This window comes from Leptodactylus fuscus, chromosome 3, assembly GCF_031893055.1.
Source record: "Leptodactylus fuscus isolate aLepFus1 chromosome 3, aLepFus1.hap2, whole genome shotgun sequence".
NCBI classification, from domain to species: Eukaryota; Metazoa; Chordata; class Amphibia; order Anura; family Leptodactylidae; genus Leptodactylus; species Leptodactylus fuscus.
This window is the reverse complement of record NC_134267.1, coordinates 155,569,031-155,586,711: the sequence shown is the minus strand read 5'-3', so window position 1 is coordinate 155,586,711 and position 17,681 is coordinate 155,569,031. Positions and strand designations below refer to the sequence as shown.

The 17,681-nt window shown below is 41.4% G+C and overlaps 1 protein-coding gene across 2 annotated transcripts in view; it reads right to left on the bottom strand.

Annotated features, from left to right (window-relative positions):
- Positions 1–17,681, bottom strand: part of MCF2L2 (MCF.2 cell line derived transforming sequence-like 2) — a 274,167-nt gene that overhangs the window by 76,914 nt on the left and 179,572 nt on the right. For both annotated transcript variants that reach the window (XM_075268595.1, XM_075268594.1), the window contains exons 17-20: positions 12,167–12,282; positions 7,097–7,166; positions 4,842–4,934; positions 4,027–4,119 (exon numbers count right to left, since the gene is read on the bottom strand). In XM_075268595.1, the coding sequence (XP_075124696.1) occupies positions 4,027–4,119; positions 4,842–4,934; positions 7,097–7,166; positions 12,167–12,282 (372 nt within the window). The remainder of the gene's footprint in view (positions 1–4,026; positions 4,120–4,841; positions 4,935–7,096; positions 7,167–12,166; positions 12,283–17,681) is intronic.

Here is a 17,681-nt window from a genome sequence, read left to right as displayed (position 1 = left end):
GTATGGATTAATTCCATAATCTCTAACATGGTAATTTTTTCTATGTTTTATGCTCCTCAGCGCTCAAACAGCACCGCCTCCATCTTCATCTGGAACAGCCTCTATCCGCCTCTTCTTCCAGCGCTGGGTTCAAACTTCTACGCATGCGCAGTTGGCTCTGCCATCGGGCCTTAGGCAGAGCCGACTGCATATGCCCACGGCCATGTTTTTGTGGCCGCTTACCCGAGTGTACTGCACATCTGCAGTATGCTCCTGAAGTTCAACGGATTACAGAGCATAAGCAGCCACAAAAAAATGGCTGCGGGCATGTGCAGTCGGCTCTGCCCGAGGCCCAATGGTAGAGCTGACTGCACATGCGTAGAAATTTGAACCCATAGCGTTTTAATGATGGCTCCATAGTGACCCGAAAAACATTTCACACCATATGTGGATTGCTTATTTTATAATATGACCTTAAATAAATAATTTCACAAGAATACTTGAGTGCCTGAAATACTTTCCTTAGCGGTTCAGGTTGAAACCCTATCAGAGCACCTTCAAACCGATAGGAGTGCTGTGCGTTTTTCTGTAATCTAAAAACACTGACTTAAAATAAACACAAGAAACAGTTTCAATTGTGTTCGCTTTAGTAATTGTATTACTCCTTCTGTTTCTAATTACACCTTGGTAACTGTGGCAGCTTTAGTAACCTAGTAACAATGTTACAATTATATAGTTGGAACAAGTCCTAGTAAGCTTCTAGTCAGACATCTCACAAATAGATTGTAAGCTCTTGTGAACAGGTCCCTCATTCCTACTGTTTGATATGTTAATTATTTTGTTAAGTTGTATTGTCTGATATTGTCTGTTTATGTAGCTTTTGATGTATATATTATATGTGAACAAACAAATAATAAGTGAGAATTTTTTAAGAAGATCCACTTATTAACAACAACTTTTTTTAAATGTTTTTTAAGGACTTGAATATTGATTACCTATCCTTAGGAAAGGCCATCAATATCAGTACAGGTATATGACTATTGGCACCCCTGCTGGTCTTCTGATTGAAGGGGTCACGGGGAGTCCTCTTGACTGCTTAGGCACAGCTACATACATTTTGTAGGAGTTGTTTAGTAATAGGCACAGCTAGTACAAAATTCCCTGCATAAATGGATTATAATGATGATCCTACTTTAAAGCACATCTGTCACCTTAATACGCTGCCCTATGTAAGATCAGCATATTAAGGCTGGTCTTACATGGCCATAATGTAAGTCCGCAAATGGTCCGCAATTGAGGGTTTTCAATTGCGGACCATTTGTGAACAAATTATATTCAGTGCAGCCTCTTACAACACCGGATATTTTATCCGTGGTGTGTTGGGCCGCAACCGAGGTCCACAAATTATAGAGCAGGTCCGTAATGGCTGTGAATTCACGGCACTGCACGGACTCGTCCATAGAACTCTATGAGCGAGTGCGGCAGTTCACTGGGAATCTGCAGAGTCTATGTTGCTGATCAGCAACTAGTGTTGCTGATTAGCAACTTGCGGACCGTAGAATCATTACGGCCATGTAAGACCAGCCTAAAGCTAGAGTCAAAACAGCATAAAAGTTAGCTACAAGGTGAGGGGAAAAAATATACATCAGACCAATAGTTTGTGAGTCTAGTATATTTATAAGGCGAGTACGCTCTCTATCCCTGCATCTGTCATAGTGACAGGTTTCCTTTAAATTTATTTAATGGTACCAAGTACATACAAAATTGCAACTCCAATTCCAAAAATTGGATGCTTTGTAAAATGTAATGAAAACAAGAATGCAATGATTATGAATATTTTATGTACAATAGAAAAGAGACATATTTTTAACATTATCAAAAAAGCTAGAAAAGTAAATGATTCTAATCAAAACCAACTAAAGAGTCAATTTTAAACCAAGTCACTTGACTGTGTATTAAAAAGAGCATGTTAGAGAGGCAGAGTCTCTCAGAAGCAAAGATGGTCAGATGTTCACCAATCTGTGAAAAACTGCATCTAAAAATTGTGGGGCAATTTCAGAAAAATGTTCTGCAATCTAAAACTGCAAAGACTTTTAATATCCCACCATCTACAGTACATAATATCATCAAATGATTCAGGGAATCTGAAGAAACCCATGTGCACAATGGTCAATGCTTGTGAGCTATGGGAACTCTGGTGGCACTACATTAAAAACAGTCATAAATTGGTAATGCAAATCACTGCATGGACTCAGGAATACTTCCAGAAATCATAGTCTATGAAAATAGTTCACTGTGCAAACCACAAATGCAATTTAAACCTGTATCATGTAAAGAAGAAGATATATATATATATATATATATATATATATATATGTATTCACACAATAGAGAAACACTGCTAGCTTCTCTGAGCTAATTTAAAATGAGGCGTGTGGCATGGCCTGGATGTGGAGCAATGGACACATACTAATCCTGAGATCCTGCTCCATTATTATCACTCTTTCAAGAACCTTTTTTCAGCTCATGGGAGCTAAACACAGGAAGGAGACATGACAATCTTCTACTTCCACCACAGCACTGCACCCACCGGGCATTGAGCGATTTGCTGCTTTGAACATAGCTACCAGTGACGATTATGCGTTCCTCCTCTTAGCCTCCTAGCCCCAGTTGCCTCTCCAGCTAACAGCAACTCCACAAGGTGCAGATACTCCCCCTGAAGCCCAGGCATTGGCACCACTAGAAGAATGCCCATGGAGGACAATAGATTCTCGGGCCTAGCATCCATCAACAAAGAGCCCTCCGGACCAAACCCCCGTCAGCTCTCGGTGAGTCATCGGCTACCCCATCTCCTGCCATTTTCCACATGACAGGGGACTGCACCCCAACCCACAGCGTATCCTCCAGCTCTCATGTCTTTTTGGGGGGCCCCCATAGCTTGGCCTGCAACATATATCTGGACCATTACTTAAATAGGGGACTTGCATTTTTGTATTACAGCCAACCTACCAGAGAAGATATAGAGGTCTTAACATTACACATTGTTACTGGAGGAAGAGAACCAATGAAGGGATAATGCTACATATCTGGTGGGCAGATCCTCTACTACAGCTCTTCGGAGAGACAATTTTTCAAGTATATCACAAGGTGTGCGTTTCTAAGACCATTGTCTCCCACAAGTTATCTTATTTACCAGGATCCCTGACTCCTGATCCAAGATTTAAAAAGTCTGCTTCACCACTCTTTATCAGCAACCAGAGCAGTTATTCCTAGACATTGGAGGAGTTTCCAACCCCTGGCATCCATTAAATTTCTGGTCTCTGATGTCCTAGTTTTTAGGATAGGCTCCCCAAGTGTTGCTCTTCTTGCCTTCATTTTCCCTTCATCTCCCCCTCTGACTTTCTTTTCTTTCTTCTCTCTTCTTTTTTTACTCCAGTTCTACCTTATCCCTTCCCATCTGTACCTCTTCTTTCCCTCATTCCTCTACCCTTTTTCACCACTAACATTCTAGAGCGCCTGGAATCCTAAACCTGAGTTTTGGTTTGATTGTTATACTGTATTGTCCTGTTGTTCAAACTTGCGTCTCTGATGGTATTCGGCTGCATTAGTGCCTACAGCATTGGCAGCTTACACATCTTAAAAGGCACCATCAATACTGAGAAGTATATAGAAGTTTTAGAACAACATATGCTTCCACCCAGGCATATTTTAGCAAGACAAAGTTAAATCACATACTGCATCCATCACAACAGCATGGCTTGACAGAAGACAACTCCAGGTGATAAACTGGCCTGTCTACAGTCCAGACCTTTCACCAACAGAAAACATTTGACACATTATGAAATAATGAATCTTACATCATACATAAATGGGATAATACAGTATTTATCTCCTAAAACTACAGTAATTGGTCTCCTCACTTCCCATACCTAATAATACAATTATGTGATGGCAGTGCTGTATAAGAGGACATGAATAAAGAATAATCTATTAAAAAATATATATTACAAACGAAAATAAATAAGTTAAAAAGTCTATAAAATATACCTTTAAAAGCAGCTGATACTTAGTGATTCTCTGGACTGGTTTCAAGAGATATGCATCTAAAGAAAGTTTGTGATCCAGTTTCCTTTGACATTCCTTTAAGACAAAAATCAAATAAAAAGTTAAAATAATAAAAGTTTGAAAATGAATGAAAATATCTTGAAAAGGATAGGTAAAGTATTAGGAAAGGTATTACTTAAAGGGGTTGTCAAGGTTATATATTTTTTTAAAATTAGCCTGAGGAAGGTGAAAAAAATGTAATTTGCCTGTCTACGATGCTGTGGTGTCTCCCAGCACAGTCCGGTCATGCAGCACTAGAGTTTTCCCCTGGCGGAAGTCCACATCCCATGTGACCGCTGAGGCCAATCAGCAGGCTCAGTAAAAGGCATGGGATGTTAGCCGCAGCTGTCACATGACCACTGTGTCCAATTAGTGGTGTAAGGAAAGGGACCCTGGACATCTCCGCTGGCAAGGACTTCTGCCACAAGAAAACATCAGAGCAGCAGGACTGGACTGGAAACACCGCAGCACCTGGGACACATGAATATGTTTTGTTTTTGTTTTTTTCACCTTCCCTCACCTAATATAAAAAAAATATATATATCCTGGAAACCTCTTTAAGTGAGTGGCAAAGATCCTGTTGTAAATCTTTAGAAGAGAGTTCAAGGCAATATTGTAGCCTCAAATCCCTAGGTATTGGATTTTTGTAGATGTATACATATATTTGTTGAGGTATATAAAAGTACTGTCAATTCTAACAATAATGTAGACAATGAACATACTGCATATGCATGTTATCATTAAATAATACACCTTACCTGGAAGAAAATGCTTTCAGCACACTGTCTCCAAAGGGCTTCAGATCTTGGCTTATTTTGGCAATACTTTTCATAAATTTGAAGGTCTTCCTTCTACAAAGAAAAGTTACATATAAATATTCTTACAAGATAGATGAACTTATTTCAGTAGGCAAAACTTCACAGGACATACCAGCAAGGAAAGATAATGTCCATACCGAAAGCCATGAAGGCAGGAAACATAAGGTCCAAACAAGAAATGGAGTGCTTTGTGACAATGGTCAGACACTTATAATAATTAATACGTGGGGTGCGGGTTATAGTAGGGGCATGCCCACACTCGGCGGTCCAATATAATCTTAGACAACTCTGGAAGCGTTATTTTCTTTTGCACTTAAAACATTGGTGTTCTTCTACAAAATATAAAGCTGAATGGGGCAGAATCACTAAAATTCTGTCCCAAAGTAAGCCAACTAATAGGCGGTATACACCTAGACTAGGTCACCAGACAGTGTAAAGGTGTCACTATGTTAAATCTAGCATATTTTCTCTAGTTTTACACTGTCTATTATTAAATGTTGGTAAGGGCATCTAATGGTTTTTGTACAGATGCCCCTGAAGTACTAAGTCATTTTAGCTTTATATAAATGTACTATTACATTAACATAACCATGGGCTATATATAAACTACAATGTAACTCAATACCCAAACATGATAGATGTAGTAAATAGCTGCTACATAGCCAAGTAAAGATGTGGAAATACAGACCAAGTTTTAGGGACACCTTCCCCAAGCATCTGTTTTGCATCTTACTTACCCTTATAGGGCTCCGCTCCATTCATATTCAATGGACAGGCGCATCCTGGTATCATGTAACTATCTTTTTGTAACTAGAAGTTACAGCACCCTTGAGAGTGCAATGCAACTCTTGTGACTAACTGAGGCCACACTATTGAACTATACAACTATATGAATGTTAGATTGTTGGCCATTCTCTCATTTGTGAACTTGTGCCATGGAGCTGCAAGCTGCAATCTTATGCCATAGATTATAATGAATACATTTTATCACCCTTCTGTGTACACTTGGAAATGTTACCTATTAGGAAACAAAAATCTGCAGAAATCTTCTTGTTCTACATTCTAGGTTCTCTCTACCTTCAAATAGGAACCAAATAAGGACAAGTTCACACCTTGTTCCAGTATTACAACTGGAAGTTTGAAAAATTTGTAACTGTGGCCATTTGAAGTAGCCCCAACAGGGCTTTTTAATGGGGCTAAGGGAGAGTTCACACGGAGTAACGCGCAAATAGCGCTGTGTATACGATCCCGGCTCCCATTGAAATCAATGGGAGCGTATACGGCCCACAAAAGCTCACGCAGCGTCTACGTGCCACATCATGCGGCACGTTACTCCGTGTGAACTCTCCCTAAGCTTGAATTTTATACACTGCAAAATAAACACACTGCAAATAAACACATACTTGCTGTGACAGTGATAGTATTCTGCACTGACTGAGGAAATATAGTTGGAACATAGTTAGATATAGTCTGAATAGTAAATCCACAGACTGACATTATAGACAAGATAGTGAACTTCTTCTAGTATTTAACTATCACGTAGGCAACTGAGATGTTTACTTGCTTCATTATAGTGACTTTTTAACCACTATTTACTGCCATATAGTTATGAACTTTTGTTTTCACAGATCAAGGTTTCCTATAAAACATTCAGGAAACTGTGACATTTAGGCTGAGGCCCTGCGTTGCGGAAACGCACCTTCTTTTGTTGCAGATTATGCTGCGTTTTTTTGGCTACAGAGGGAATGGAGAATATATAGGAAGTTCTTATACTTCTCCCTTCTGCTCAATCCACTCCTGGGTTTGGCTCAAAAAAACGCAACAAAATCTGCAACATCTGTTCCCATAGATATAATTGTAACAGAAAGTCTGCAGAGGAAAACTCTGTGAACTTTTTGTTCAACGAGCTGTGGGAAGAACCGCAATGTGTTTCCGGCCCCTGGGGCCTTAGCCTTAGGGGGTTTTCCCATCATAGCAACTTATCCCTTTTTCACAGGGGGATTAATATTGATGTCATTGTCAAGCAATTTATTTTAAATACATAAATTGTTATATTAAATAATTAATGTAATACGGGAATAAAATGTATTCATCTAAATTCCAGTGTTTTTAAATACACCACCAACTAATATACTCAACAAGCAGAAAGGCCAGTTAGGTGAATTACTCATTTATATATTGCACATTTAGCTTACCCTTTTTAAAAAGCATCTTCCAAGAGAATCTGCATCTTCAATGCACTTTTCCAACTCTTTTAAAAATGTTCTACAAAAAGAAAAAAAAAACATTCATTTAAAAAAAAAAAAGCAGAAGAGTCATTTTAACTGCTTAAGGCTGGGGCCCCACGGGCTGGAAACGCCGCGGGAAAAATCGAAGCGTTTTACAGTAACTGCAAAGTGAATAGGATTCATGTGAATCTCATGCCCACTTTGCGGAGAAAAAACACAGTGCGGACACTCTGCGATTTCCAAAATCGGCACAGTTTTGGAAACCGCAGCACGTCGCCGGTGGCTATTCCGTAGATATAATTGTAACAGAAAGTCTGCAGAGGAAAACTCTGTGAACCTTCTGTTCAAAGCGCTGCGCGAAGAACCGTGATGCGTTCCCACCGCAGTTGTACCTGCAGCACTTTAGTGCAGCGCTTCCAGCCCATGTGGCCTTAGCCTAAAGAAGACTTTTCATGTCCTCATGAAAGTGCAGTTTTATATACCACTACAAAGTCGACAGTGCGCTGAATTCAAAACACTGTTGGCTTTTCCGGTATGTGTTCCAGGCTGGAGATCTCAGTGCTGTTAATATCAGCACTGATATCTCCCCACTGTCAGAAGGGCGTTCCTCACAGCCTTGTGTCATTGATGGACTGTGAGGAACAATCCCCCCCTTCCTGATTGCACTCATCTATAGACTTGTACTCAGGGGATGTTCCTCACAGCTCAGCGTCATCACCTCTGACAGTACAATGCTATGTTAGAGTACAGTTGGGGTGGGGGCGTTCCTCACAGCTCAACGATGACGCTAGACTTTGAAGAACACCCTTCTAAAAGTGGAGAGATATTGGTGCCGAAATTAACGGCACCGATATCAACAACACATACCTAGAAAGCTGACAGTGTGTTGAATTCAGCGCACTGTCGGCTTCCTGGCGGTATATACTGTAAAACTGCACTTTCATGAGGACACGAAAGGTCCTCTTTAAGGACACATTTTACAGTTACCTTACAAAGAATGAGTGTATCAACATTTTTTTACTTATTGAAAGGATTTTCCCATGAATATAATGATATTTAAATTTGTAGACAATTAAAAAATAAATATTGTTACAAATATAGTTAAACATTTTGTTAAAATTTTAAAGATTTTCTCTAACCATGTCAGTGGTGACAGTCTGTAGTCACTTTAAGTTGCTAATGCAGGAACCTTTTATGGTCTGGTGCTTCTCAGAAACCTAGCCATGATTTTCTTATTGTGACTGAGTTATCTTCTCATGCATGTAATTTTCCTGCCTGATAACCTGTTTACAATAAGGAAATCATTGCTGATTTTCTGACATGTGCTACACCAGACACTTACAACATACATGGTCGTATTCAATGGAAGCTGATCAAGACAAATGGGGCCCAATATATTGGTTAATTTTCAGGAAATTTCAAGAAACCAAATTAATGCAATATCAGAGGGGTCACAGTGCTCACTACACCTCTTGATAAATTCCTTGAGGGGTGTAATTTACAAAATGGGGTCATGTCTCAGGCGCAGGAGCCTTTAATGTGCTGTACAATGTCAATAGTTAAAAAAGCATCCAGTTTTAAATGCGTTGGCCAGCAGAATACTATTATTTTAGAATAAGACAACAATAAAAGATTATCAGAGATCTAACTCCCGACACCCCTGCTGGTCAGCTGTTTGCTGTGACTCCAGTACTAACGCTAGCACAGTGCGTATCGGTAGTGAAAGACAGTACAAACATATTCCCATTCAAGTACACCTGCTTGTAGTAACTTCACCAGACAGTACACAGTGTACAGAGCTTTGCAAGCTCAGTACACTGCGGGCACAACAGTCAGCTGAATAGAAAGCAAATCAGACCCCTGACAAACTGCTGAAGTTAGGTCATCAATAGTATAATAGTGGAAATTCCCTTTAAGCAATGGAAACTTATTATCTTATGTCTACTGAGCGCAGATAGTGTACGAAAACATAGTAGCAGACAATCAACAATGAGACATGGAAGGCATATCTTACTGACATGACAAATGTGTAGTATGAAAGCCAATTTATTTAACCTCTTTAAGACCAAGCCTAAAAGTACCTAAATGACCAGGCCTCATTTTTCAAATCTGACATGTGTCACTTTATGTGGTAATAACTTTGAGATGCATTAACTTATCATGGTGATTCTGAGACTGTTTTCTCGTGACACATTGTACTTCGTGTCAGTGGTACATTTTGGTCGATATGTTTTGTCTTTTATTATGAAAAAATAGGAAATTTGGTGAAAATGTTGAAAAAGATGCAGTTTTCAAACTTTGAATTGGCATGCCTTTCATGTAGAATGTCATATTTTCCAAACTACTTCATAAATGTAATTTACCATATCTTTGCTTTATATTGGCATCAAACTGTAATTGCCCTTTCATTTTTTTCCAGATGTTATAAGGCTTAAAAGTCAAGCAGTAATTTCCCAAATTTTTAAAAACATTTTCAACACACATTTTTCAAGGGACCAGTTCAGTTCTGAAGGGGTCTTGAAAGGCCTCTCTAATAGAAACCCCCATAAATCACCCCATTCTAAAAACTTCACTCCTGGAAGAATTCAAAACTGCATTTAGGAAGTTTCTTAACCCCTTCAGCATTTCACGGCAATTAAAACAAAATAGAGGTCAAATTTACAATTTAAATTTTTTTTCACCAATATATTCATTTAGCCCTAGAATTTACACACTCAACGTGTTAAAGGAGAAAACGCATTCTACATTCTATTAAGCAATTTCCCCCAAGCATGAAACTATCCCATGTGAAAATGTTAAATGATGTATGGGCACACTGTAGGGTCCAGAACAGAAGGATCGCTATCCAGATTTTGCTGGAATCTGTTTCAGGCACCATGTCGCATTTGCAGAGCCCCTGAAGTGCCAGAACAGTGGAAACTCCCACAAAATGACACCATTTTGAAAAATAGACCCCTAAAGGAATGTATCCAGGGGTATAGTGAGCACTTTGACCCTACGGGTGTTTCACAGATTTTTTTTACCATTGAGACATGAAAATTAAAAATATTTTTTTTTCTAATATAATGTCACTTTAGCCCACAATTTTTCATCTTCAAAAGGGGGTAAAGGAGAAATTGCGAACCCACATATTGCTACACAATTTCTACTGAAGGCAACAATACACCATATGTTCTGGTATACTGATATACGGACACATGGCAGCGCTCAGAACGGAAAGAGCGCTAGTTGGGTTTTGGAGGCCAGATTTTGCTGGAATCATTATCAGGCATTATGTCCCATTTGCAGAGCCCTCAAGGTGCCCAAACAGTAGAAACCTCCAAATTGTGACCTCATTTTTGAAACTAGACCCCTTGAGTTATTCATTGAGGGGTATAGTGAGTATTTTGACCCCATAGGTTTTGAAAAAATTTGCATCAAACAAAAAAATTTCATATTTTTTTTACACAAAAGTGTCATTTTAAAGGCAGTTTTTCCCCCCATAACGCATGAAAATGAAGAAAAACACCCCAAAATAGATGACCCCATTTCTCCTGTGTTCAAAAATGTACATTTTGTGGCCTTAATCTTATGTATGGACACACATTAGCTGATTGCTGGTCCAGTACTATAGCCTGCAATACACGTGTATTGCAGACTATAGAGGAAGTGAATCTATGTAGACGCATAGATTCACTTCCTGCAGCACGGCTGGATCAAGCCAGGTAAGTGGGGGTCCTAGCAGCCCGTGGTCACTAACCAGACCCCGGGCTACATAAAATGCATCAGGTCACCCCCCGATCTCGCTGCGGGGGGTGTCCAGGGGGGTCCACACATGGCGCAACTCTCTCAATGTCGCGGACATGTGTCCGCGGCATCGAGAGGGTTAATGCCGCTGATCGGAGCGGAGCTCTGACCGGCAACTCAGTACATGTGTTGTTTTTGCCCAGCCCTGGAGGTGCCAGTAAACTGGAATTCCTCAATAAGTGACCCCATTTTGTAGGGGCAATTTTAGGGTCTCTGCAAATGTGACATGGTGTCCAAAAACGAAGAATCTAAATGTGCACTCCACATTGAAACCAATAGGGAAAAAAGCAGCCCATTCATTTCAATGGGAGTGCTCGTATGCAGGCTCCCATTGAAATGAATGGGATCTGCTTTGTATGCGCTGATTCTGAACGTGTTTTAATCAGTCAGCGTATACTCAGTGTGAATGCACCCTAAGGGAGTTTTTCTCCCGAAACGCGTAGGCTTTGACACCAAACATATGATATAAGTTCTTGGATCTATGTCTAATAACTGTCTAATTCTGGACATACCCAGAGCAGGTATACCAGAGCAGCATATTTTAATTTTTTCAGAACTCGAATGAAACACTCTTACACATATTAAGTTGTTGTCTATTGGGTAAGTATCCAACATGCTCTTTCTACTTCATAGTTAATTAACATACAGTGAGATACACAAAATTGCAATAAGATGTTACACAGGTCAGATCTATAGACAATTATAAAATTGTAACCATACATCTTTCAATCACTTCATGAAAAACATGTTTAATAAGCATTAACCGGGAAAAAAATTGTGTGTGCATATCCATATTGCAATATGCAGTGGGAAGTAATTTATCAACACATCTACATTAGTTTTCTGTTATAGATGTGTGTTATTGCAGCGCATCTTTGCTGCTCCAAAGATACTCCCCAATCCATTCTGTGCCTCGCTCACCACTTTCTGCAAATGTGGGAAGAGAGGAGGGCAGAACAGAACCTCCATAGTCTGAGATATTTATTAGAACTCATGCCAGAAAATCGGAAATTTACACCAGTTCCTAAGTGGCATGCATTTTTTCATTCTGGCATAATAGTCTGATCTATTAAGAGGCCAAAGTCTCTTAATAATTCAGGCGCACTTCACACCAGTAGGGAACTTTATTAAAATTAGCATAGCATTAGGTCTAAAAATGCCAGTCTTAATAAATTCCTTCCGATGTCTGGATTTTTTAAAAATTTCCTGGCGCATAAATACACATTTAGTTTTATATTACATCATATGTACCTTTTATGAAATTCATAGATTTCAGGAAGGTTTCCAAACAGGACATCTTTGCTGTTTTGTAATACGACAGGAATCAAAGGATTCATTTCAGGATCATCCAGTGATGAAGCGTACCCCTGCAGTCAACAAGAGATATAGAGGGTGTTTATACAATTTTTTTTTTAAAGCAATCTAAATTTAACAATTTAACAATCTTTAACCAAAAGTTTTCCGCTAAGAATCTGAGCTTTTGTGAGTCTTTATAGATACGTACATTGAGGGACTGTCTTGATAGCATGTTTTTTTTTTTAATTTTCTTTTACACAGGTAGGTTTGGGGCAGTCAGCAGGTAGATTAAACCAATGGATAATATACCAAGTCAAACAGGACTTGTTTGACCTTCGTTTGCATGCAACAATTGCTGGGCACCAGTGACACCATGAAGGTGTGGATACTGCATTTGGGAGCACAATAGAACACTGTACTGAATTTAAAAAAAAAAAAAAACCTTTTGGATTGTACACACTTTTCCGTGATTTTTTATTTTTAATATAATATTTTATACAACTCTACAGTAGAACACTGGAACATTGGGCAAACTCATAGTACTGTAATAGTAATACTGCATAATCTAATTGATGCTACAGGACGTGCCACTAGTGGTATATTGAAGAAGTTCATTTTCCACACTCCACTGGAATATCATGAATTTTCAGCTTAGGGCTCGTTCACATCTGCGCCCCAGTCTCCGTTTTGCAGGTTTCCATTTCCTGCCCAAAACTGGACAGGAAACGGAAACCTGTAGTCATTTTTTAAACCCATTCATTTGAGTGGGTTTGGAAAGTGTCCGGCCGTAAGCACCGGTTAGCGTTTTGTGCTCTCTGCGGTGAAACCATTTTTTTTTTAACCAGTCACAAAGTTGGACATGCAGGACTTTGTGTCCAGTTTAAAAAAATGGTTTTGCCTCAGAGAGCACAAAACGCTTACCAGCGCTCATGGTTTGCCAGGTTTCCGTCTTCTGTTGGCAGAAGATGGAAACCTGGAAACAGAGATCGGGTGCTGGTGTGAACCCAGAGTAAACCAAAATCAGTTTATTGGTGAGACTAGGCCACAACATCTTCAGATGGATAGCTGTGACCAGATTACTCACTTACTGTGTTTGCTGACAGTAAAGGAGAAACACTTTAGACACATTGTAGACCCATATTCACATCCTGCACCACAGGTACTGCCCATGGTAAAAATTCAGTGGCTGGCCACAAATTCACAAAGCATTGTGATGTGGGTTTATTCCTTCAGTGTGTGAATGGGACATGACTAAAGATTGCCAGGTTGTTCTGAGACTCCTTTATTAATATTAGATGGAGTCGCCTTGCAACCTCTAGTGTACTGAGACTGCAACAAGCAATGTTTGATCCTTTTACGACTAGAAGTTGCAGTTGTGGCATACTAGGGGTCACAATGTCAATATCATACTAGCATACCTCCCAACCGTCCCGATTTCCGTGTGTCCCGGTTGGAGGGAGGTATGTCCCGATTTCAACTCAGATCTGCATCCAGAGGATGCAGATCTGAGTTGAACACATACGCGGCTGAAGCAAGGAGCTGACATAGGTCAGCTCCTTGCTTCGCCGCTGAACGCCGCCTACTGACTTGTAGACGTGATGACGTCACATCGCGCCTACAACTGTGCGCCAGTGAGAGAGAGAGGCGCGCAGAGAGCAGCGGGGGAACGAAGGAGAAGGTAAGTGTAATGTTTACACTAAGGTGGAACGTGAAACTGGTGGCAGATGAAGGAGAGGACGGGGAGAGGAGGGGAATAAAAACATAAAAACTACTGTTTCTTACCTGTCCCCCGGCTCCTACGCTGTCGGCCTCCGCTGCCGCCCTTCTTCAATAACGTCAGACGTCACATGACCTGGGACGCACGCCAGGTTCATGTGAGTCAGAGACATCAGACAACTAGGAAGGAGGCCTGGCCAGGATCGTGGAGAGGTAAGTAACAGTGTTTTTATGTTAATTACCTCTCCCGGTCCGCCAATCATTATACTCGGGTGTCCGAAAAGACCCCCGAGTATAATGATAGCAGCGGTAGCGGCTGTCACCGGGCCCCTAATGTCCTGGGCCCTGTGGCAGCTGCCTCTGCTGCTATGGCGGTAGTTACGCCACTGATGTGTAGAGTGCTATGGAAAAATTTCAAGGATAAAAGAGTTCTCCAGGATCAGAAGCAATGATTTAATCCAGAAACAGCACATACCAATGGAATCTGCCTCCCAGCTCTCCCATTCCTTTCAGTGCAAGTAAGGCTAGGTCATACCTGCACCCAGTCTCCGCTCAGGGATTCCATTCCTCATTCTGCTTTAAAAACGCAAGCAGGACTTTTCTCCGTGCATTTTTGGTGCGGAAATCGGACGGAAACCCAGCGAAACCCATTATAGTCTATGGGGTCCACAGGTTTCAGTGGGTAACTGCTTTTTTAAGCAGATTAAGTTTCAATTTGTGGAGTCCCCAAGCACACCCCATGAACAGAACCCTAAATGCAGGTGTGAACTTAGTGTCAGCAGCAGATTTTTTTGTCTAGCTCTAGTTCTCAGTTATTTGGGTCCCCCAGCAGATCCAAACGATGAAGAGCTGAACGCATATATGAACTTAGCCTCCAAAAAACTCTGTGTCAATTTACACTTATTGTATTACATATATTATTCATTATTATTGAGATTATGTGTCTGGCAAAATATATGTAACTTCTGAATATTTAAAGAGGATCTACCATTGTTCATGATTTGCCTGTTTTAGTAAATACTCCATACTAAAAGTATGGAGCTGTACCACACTGTCTACCAATAAGTATTTGGACACCTGTAGTAGAATAGAAAAACAACATTTATTCGTATTCAATAGTTGGTACAGTAGAACCCAGCACAGTGGCGTAACTACCGTGGTAGCAGCAGTAGCAGCTGCCACAGGGCCCGGGACATTAGGGGGCCCGGTGACAGCCGCTACCGCTGCAGTTTTTTTAAAAATAGGCTGTTACAGGCCCTATTCACTTGCCGATCCTGGCTGGGCCGGGATCGGCAAGTGACACCGCGGGCCCCACAGGGGCTATCATTATACTTGGGGGTCTTTGCAGACCCCTGAGTATAATGACCGGCGGATCGGGAGAGGTAAAGGAACATAAAAAAACTGTTACTTACCTCTCCGCGATCCTGCCAGGCCTCCGTCCTACTGTTGTCTGACGTCTCTGACGTCACATGAACCCGGCATGCTTTCCGGGTCATGTGACGTCCGACGTCATTAACAAAGGACGCGAGCGATGGTCAGCACAGGAGGACAGCACAGCACAGGAGCCGGGGAACAGGTAAGAAGCAACAGTGGGGTTTTTTTTTAATGTTTTTATTCCCCGGGTCTCCGATTATTATCTGAAAAGACCCCAGAGTATAATAATTGTTTATGGGTGTCCACAGAGGGACACTATTGGGGTTAATACTGTGTGCAGGGGCCACTATTGGGGTTAATACTGTGTGCAGGGGCCACTATTGGGGTTAATACTGTGTGCAGGGGCCACTATTGGGGTTAATACTGTGTGCAGGGGCCACTATGGGACATAATACTGTGTGCAGGGGCCACTATTGGGGTTAATACTGTGTGCAGGGGCCACTATTGGGGTTAATACTGTGTGCAGGGACCACTATTGGGGTTAATACTGTGTGCAGGGGCCACTAAGGGACATAATACTGTGTGCAGGGGCCACTAAGGGACATAATACTGTGTGCAGGGGCCACTATGGGACATAATACTGTGTGCAGGTGCCACTATTGGGGTTAATACTGTGTGCAGGGGCCACTATTGGGGTTAATACTGTGTGCAGGGGCCACTATTGGGGTTAATACTGTGTGCAGGGGACACTATTGGGGTTAATACTGTGTGCAGGTGACACTATTGGGGTTAATACTGTGTGCAGGGGCCAGTAAGGGATATAATAGAGTGCGGAGGAGGGGGTCGGTCGAGGTCTTTGGCGTCAGTTGGGATGGGGGGGGGGCCATGTCAAAAGTTCGCCACGGGGCCCCGCCATTCCTAGTTACGCCACTGACCCAGCAGATGCTTGCTTATGGATGGTATTGATCGACACAATACTCCCGGATGCCTGTTGAAACTCCTGGTGTATGTGAGCTATCGGTTGGGTTCGGTTTCTCTGGCCAGCACCCATCGGTCTCTAGTATCTCCCAGTTTCGGGGGTCTGCTGTCTCGGGGCACATTCTGACAATCACCGTTCACCTTCCACATCATAATCACAGAGGCCACTGTCGATTTTAGGTAATTCAGTTTGCTTGCTATGTCACTTAAGGATCGACCATTTCTGTGGTACCCGACAACTACCCCTTTCTCGAAATCGGACAACTCTGCACTTTGTGGCATTTTGCATGCGACTAATGCCAATGCTGTATCCTATTTAACGGAAGAAGGCATGACGTACAGTCATGGCCAAAAGTTTTGAGAATAACACAAATATTATATTTTCACATGATCTGCTGCCCTCTGTTTTTTATGTGTGTTTGTCAGATGTTTTTATCACATACAGAAATAGAATTGCAATCATATTATGAGTAAAAAAAGCTTATATTGACAGTTAGAATGAGTTAATGCAGCAAGTCAATATTTGCAGTGTTGACCCTTCTTCTTCAGGACCTCTGCAATTCTCCCTGGTATGCTCTCAATCAACTTCTGGACCAAATCCTGACTGATAGCAGTCCATTCTTGCACAATCAATGCTTGCATTTTGTCAGAATTTGTAGGTTTTTGTTTGTCCACCCGTCTCTTGATGATTGACCACAAGTTCTCAATGGGATTAAGATCTGGGGAGTTTCCAGGCCATGGACCCAAAATCTCTATGTTTTGTTCCCAGAGCCATTTAGCTATCACCTTTGATTTATGGCAAGGTGCTCCAATATGCTGGAAAAGGCATTGTTGATCGCCAAACTGCTCTTGGACGGTTGGGAGAAGTTGATCTTGGAGGACATTCTGGTACCATTCTTTATTCATGGCTGTGTTTTTAGGCAAGACTGTGAGAGAGCCGATTCCCTTGGCTGAGAAGCAACCCCACACATGAATGGTTTCAGGATGCTTTACAGTTGGCATGAGACAAGACTGGTGGTAGCGCTCACCTCGTCTTCTCCGAATAAGCTGTTTTCCAGATGCCCCAAACAATCAAAAAGGGGATTCATCAGAGAAAATGACATTACCCCAGTCCTCAGCAGTCCACTCCCTGTACCTTTTGCAGAATATCAGTCTGTCCCTGATGTTTTTTCTTCTTTGCTGCCTTCCTTGAGACCAGGCCTTGCTCCAAGAGTCTCCACCTCACAGTGCGTGCAGATGCACTCACACCTGCCTGCTGCCATTCCTCAGCAAGCTCTGCACTGCTGGTAGCCCGATACCGCAACTGAAACACTTTTAAGAGACGGTCCTGGCGCTTGCTGGTCTTTCTTGTGCGCCCTGGAGCCTTTTTGCCAACAATAGAACCTCTCTCCTTGAAATTCTT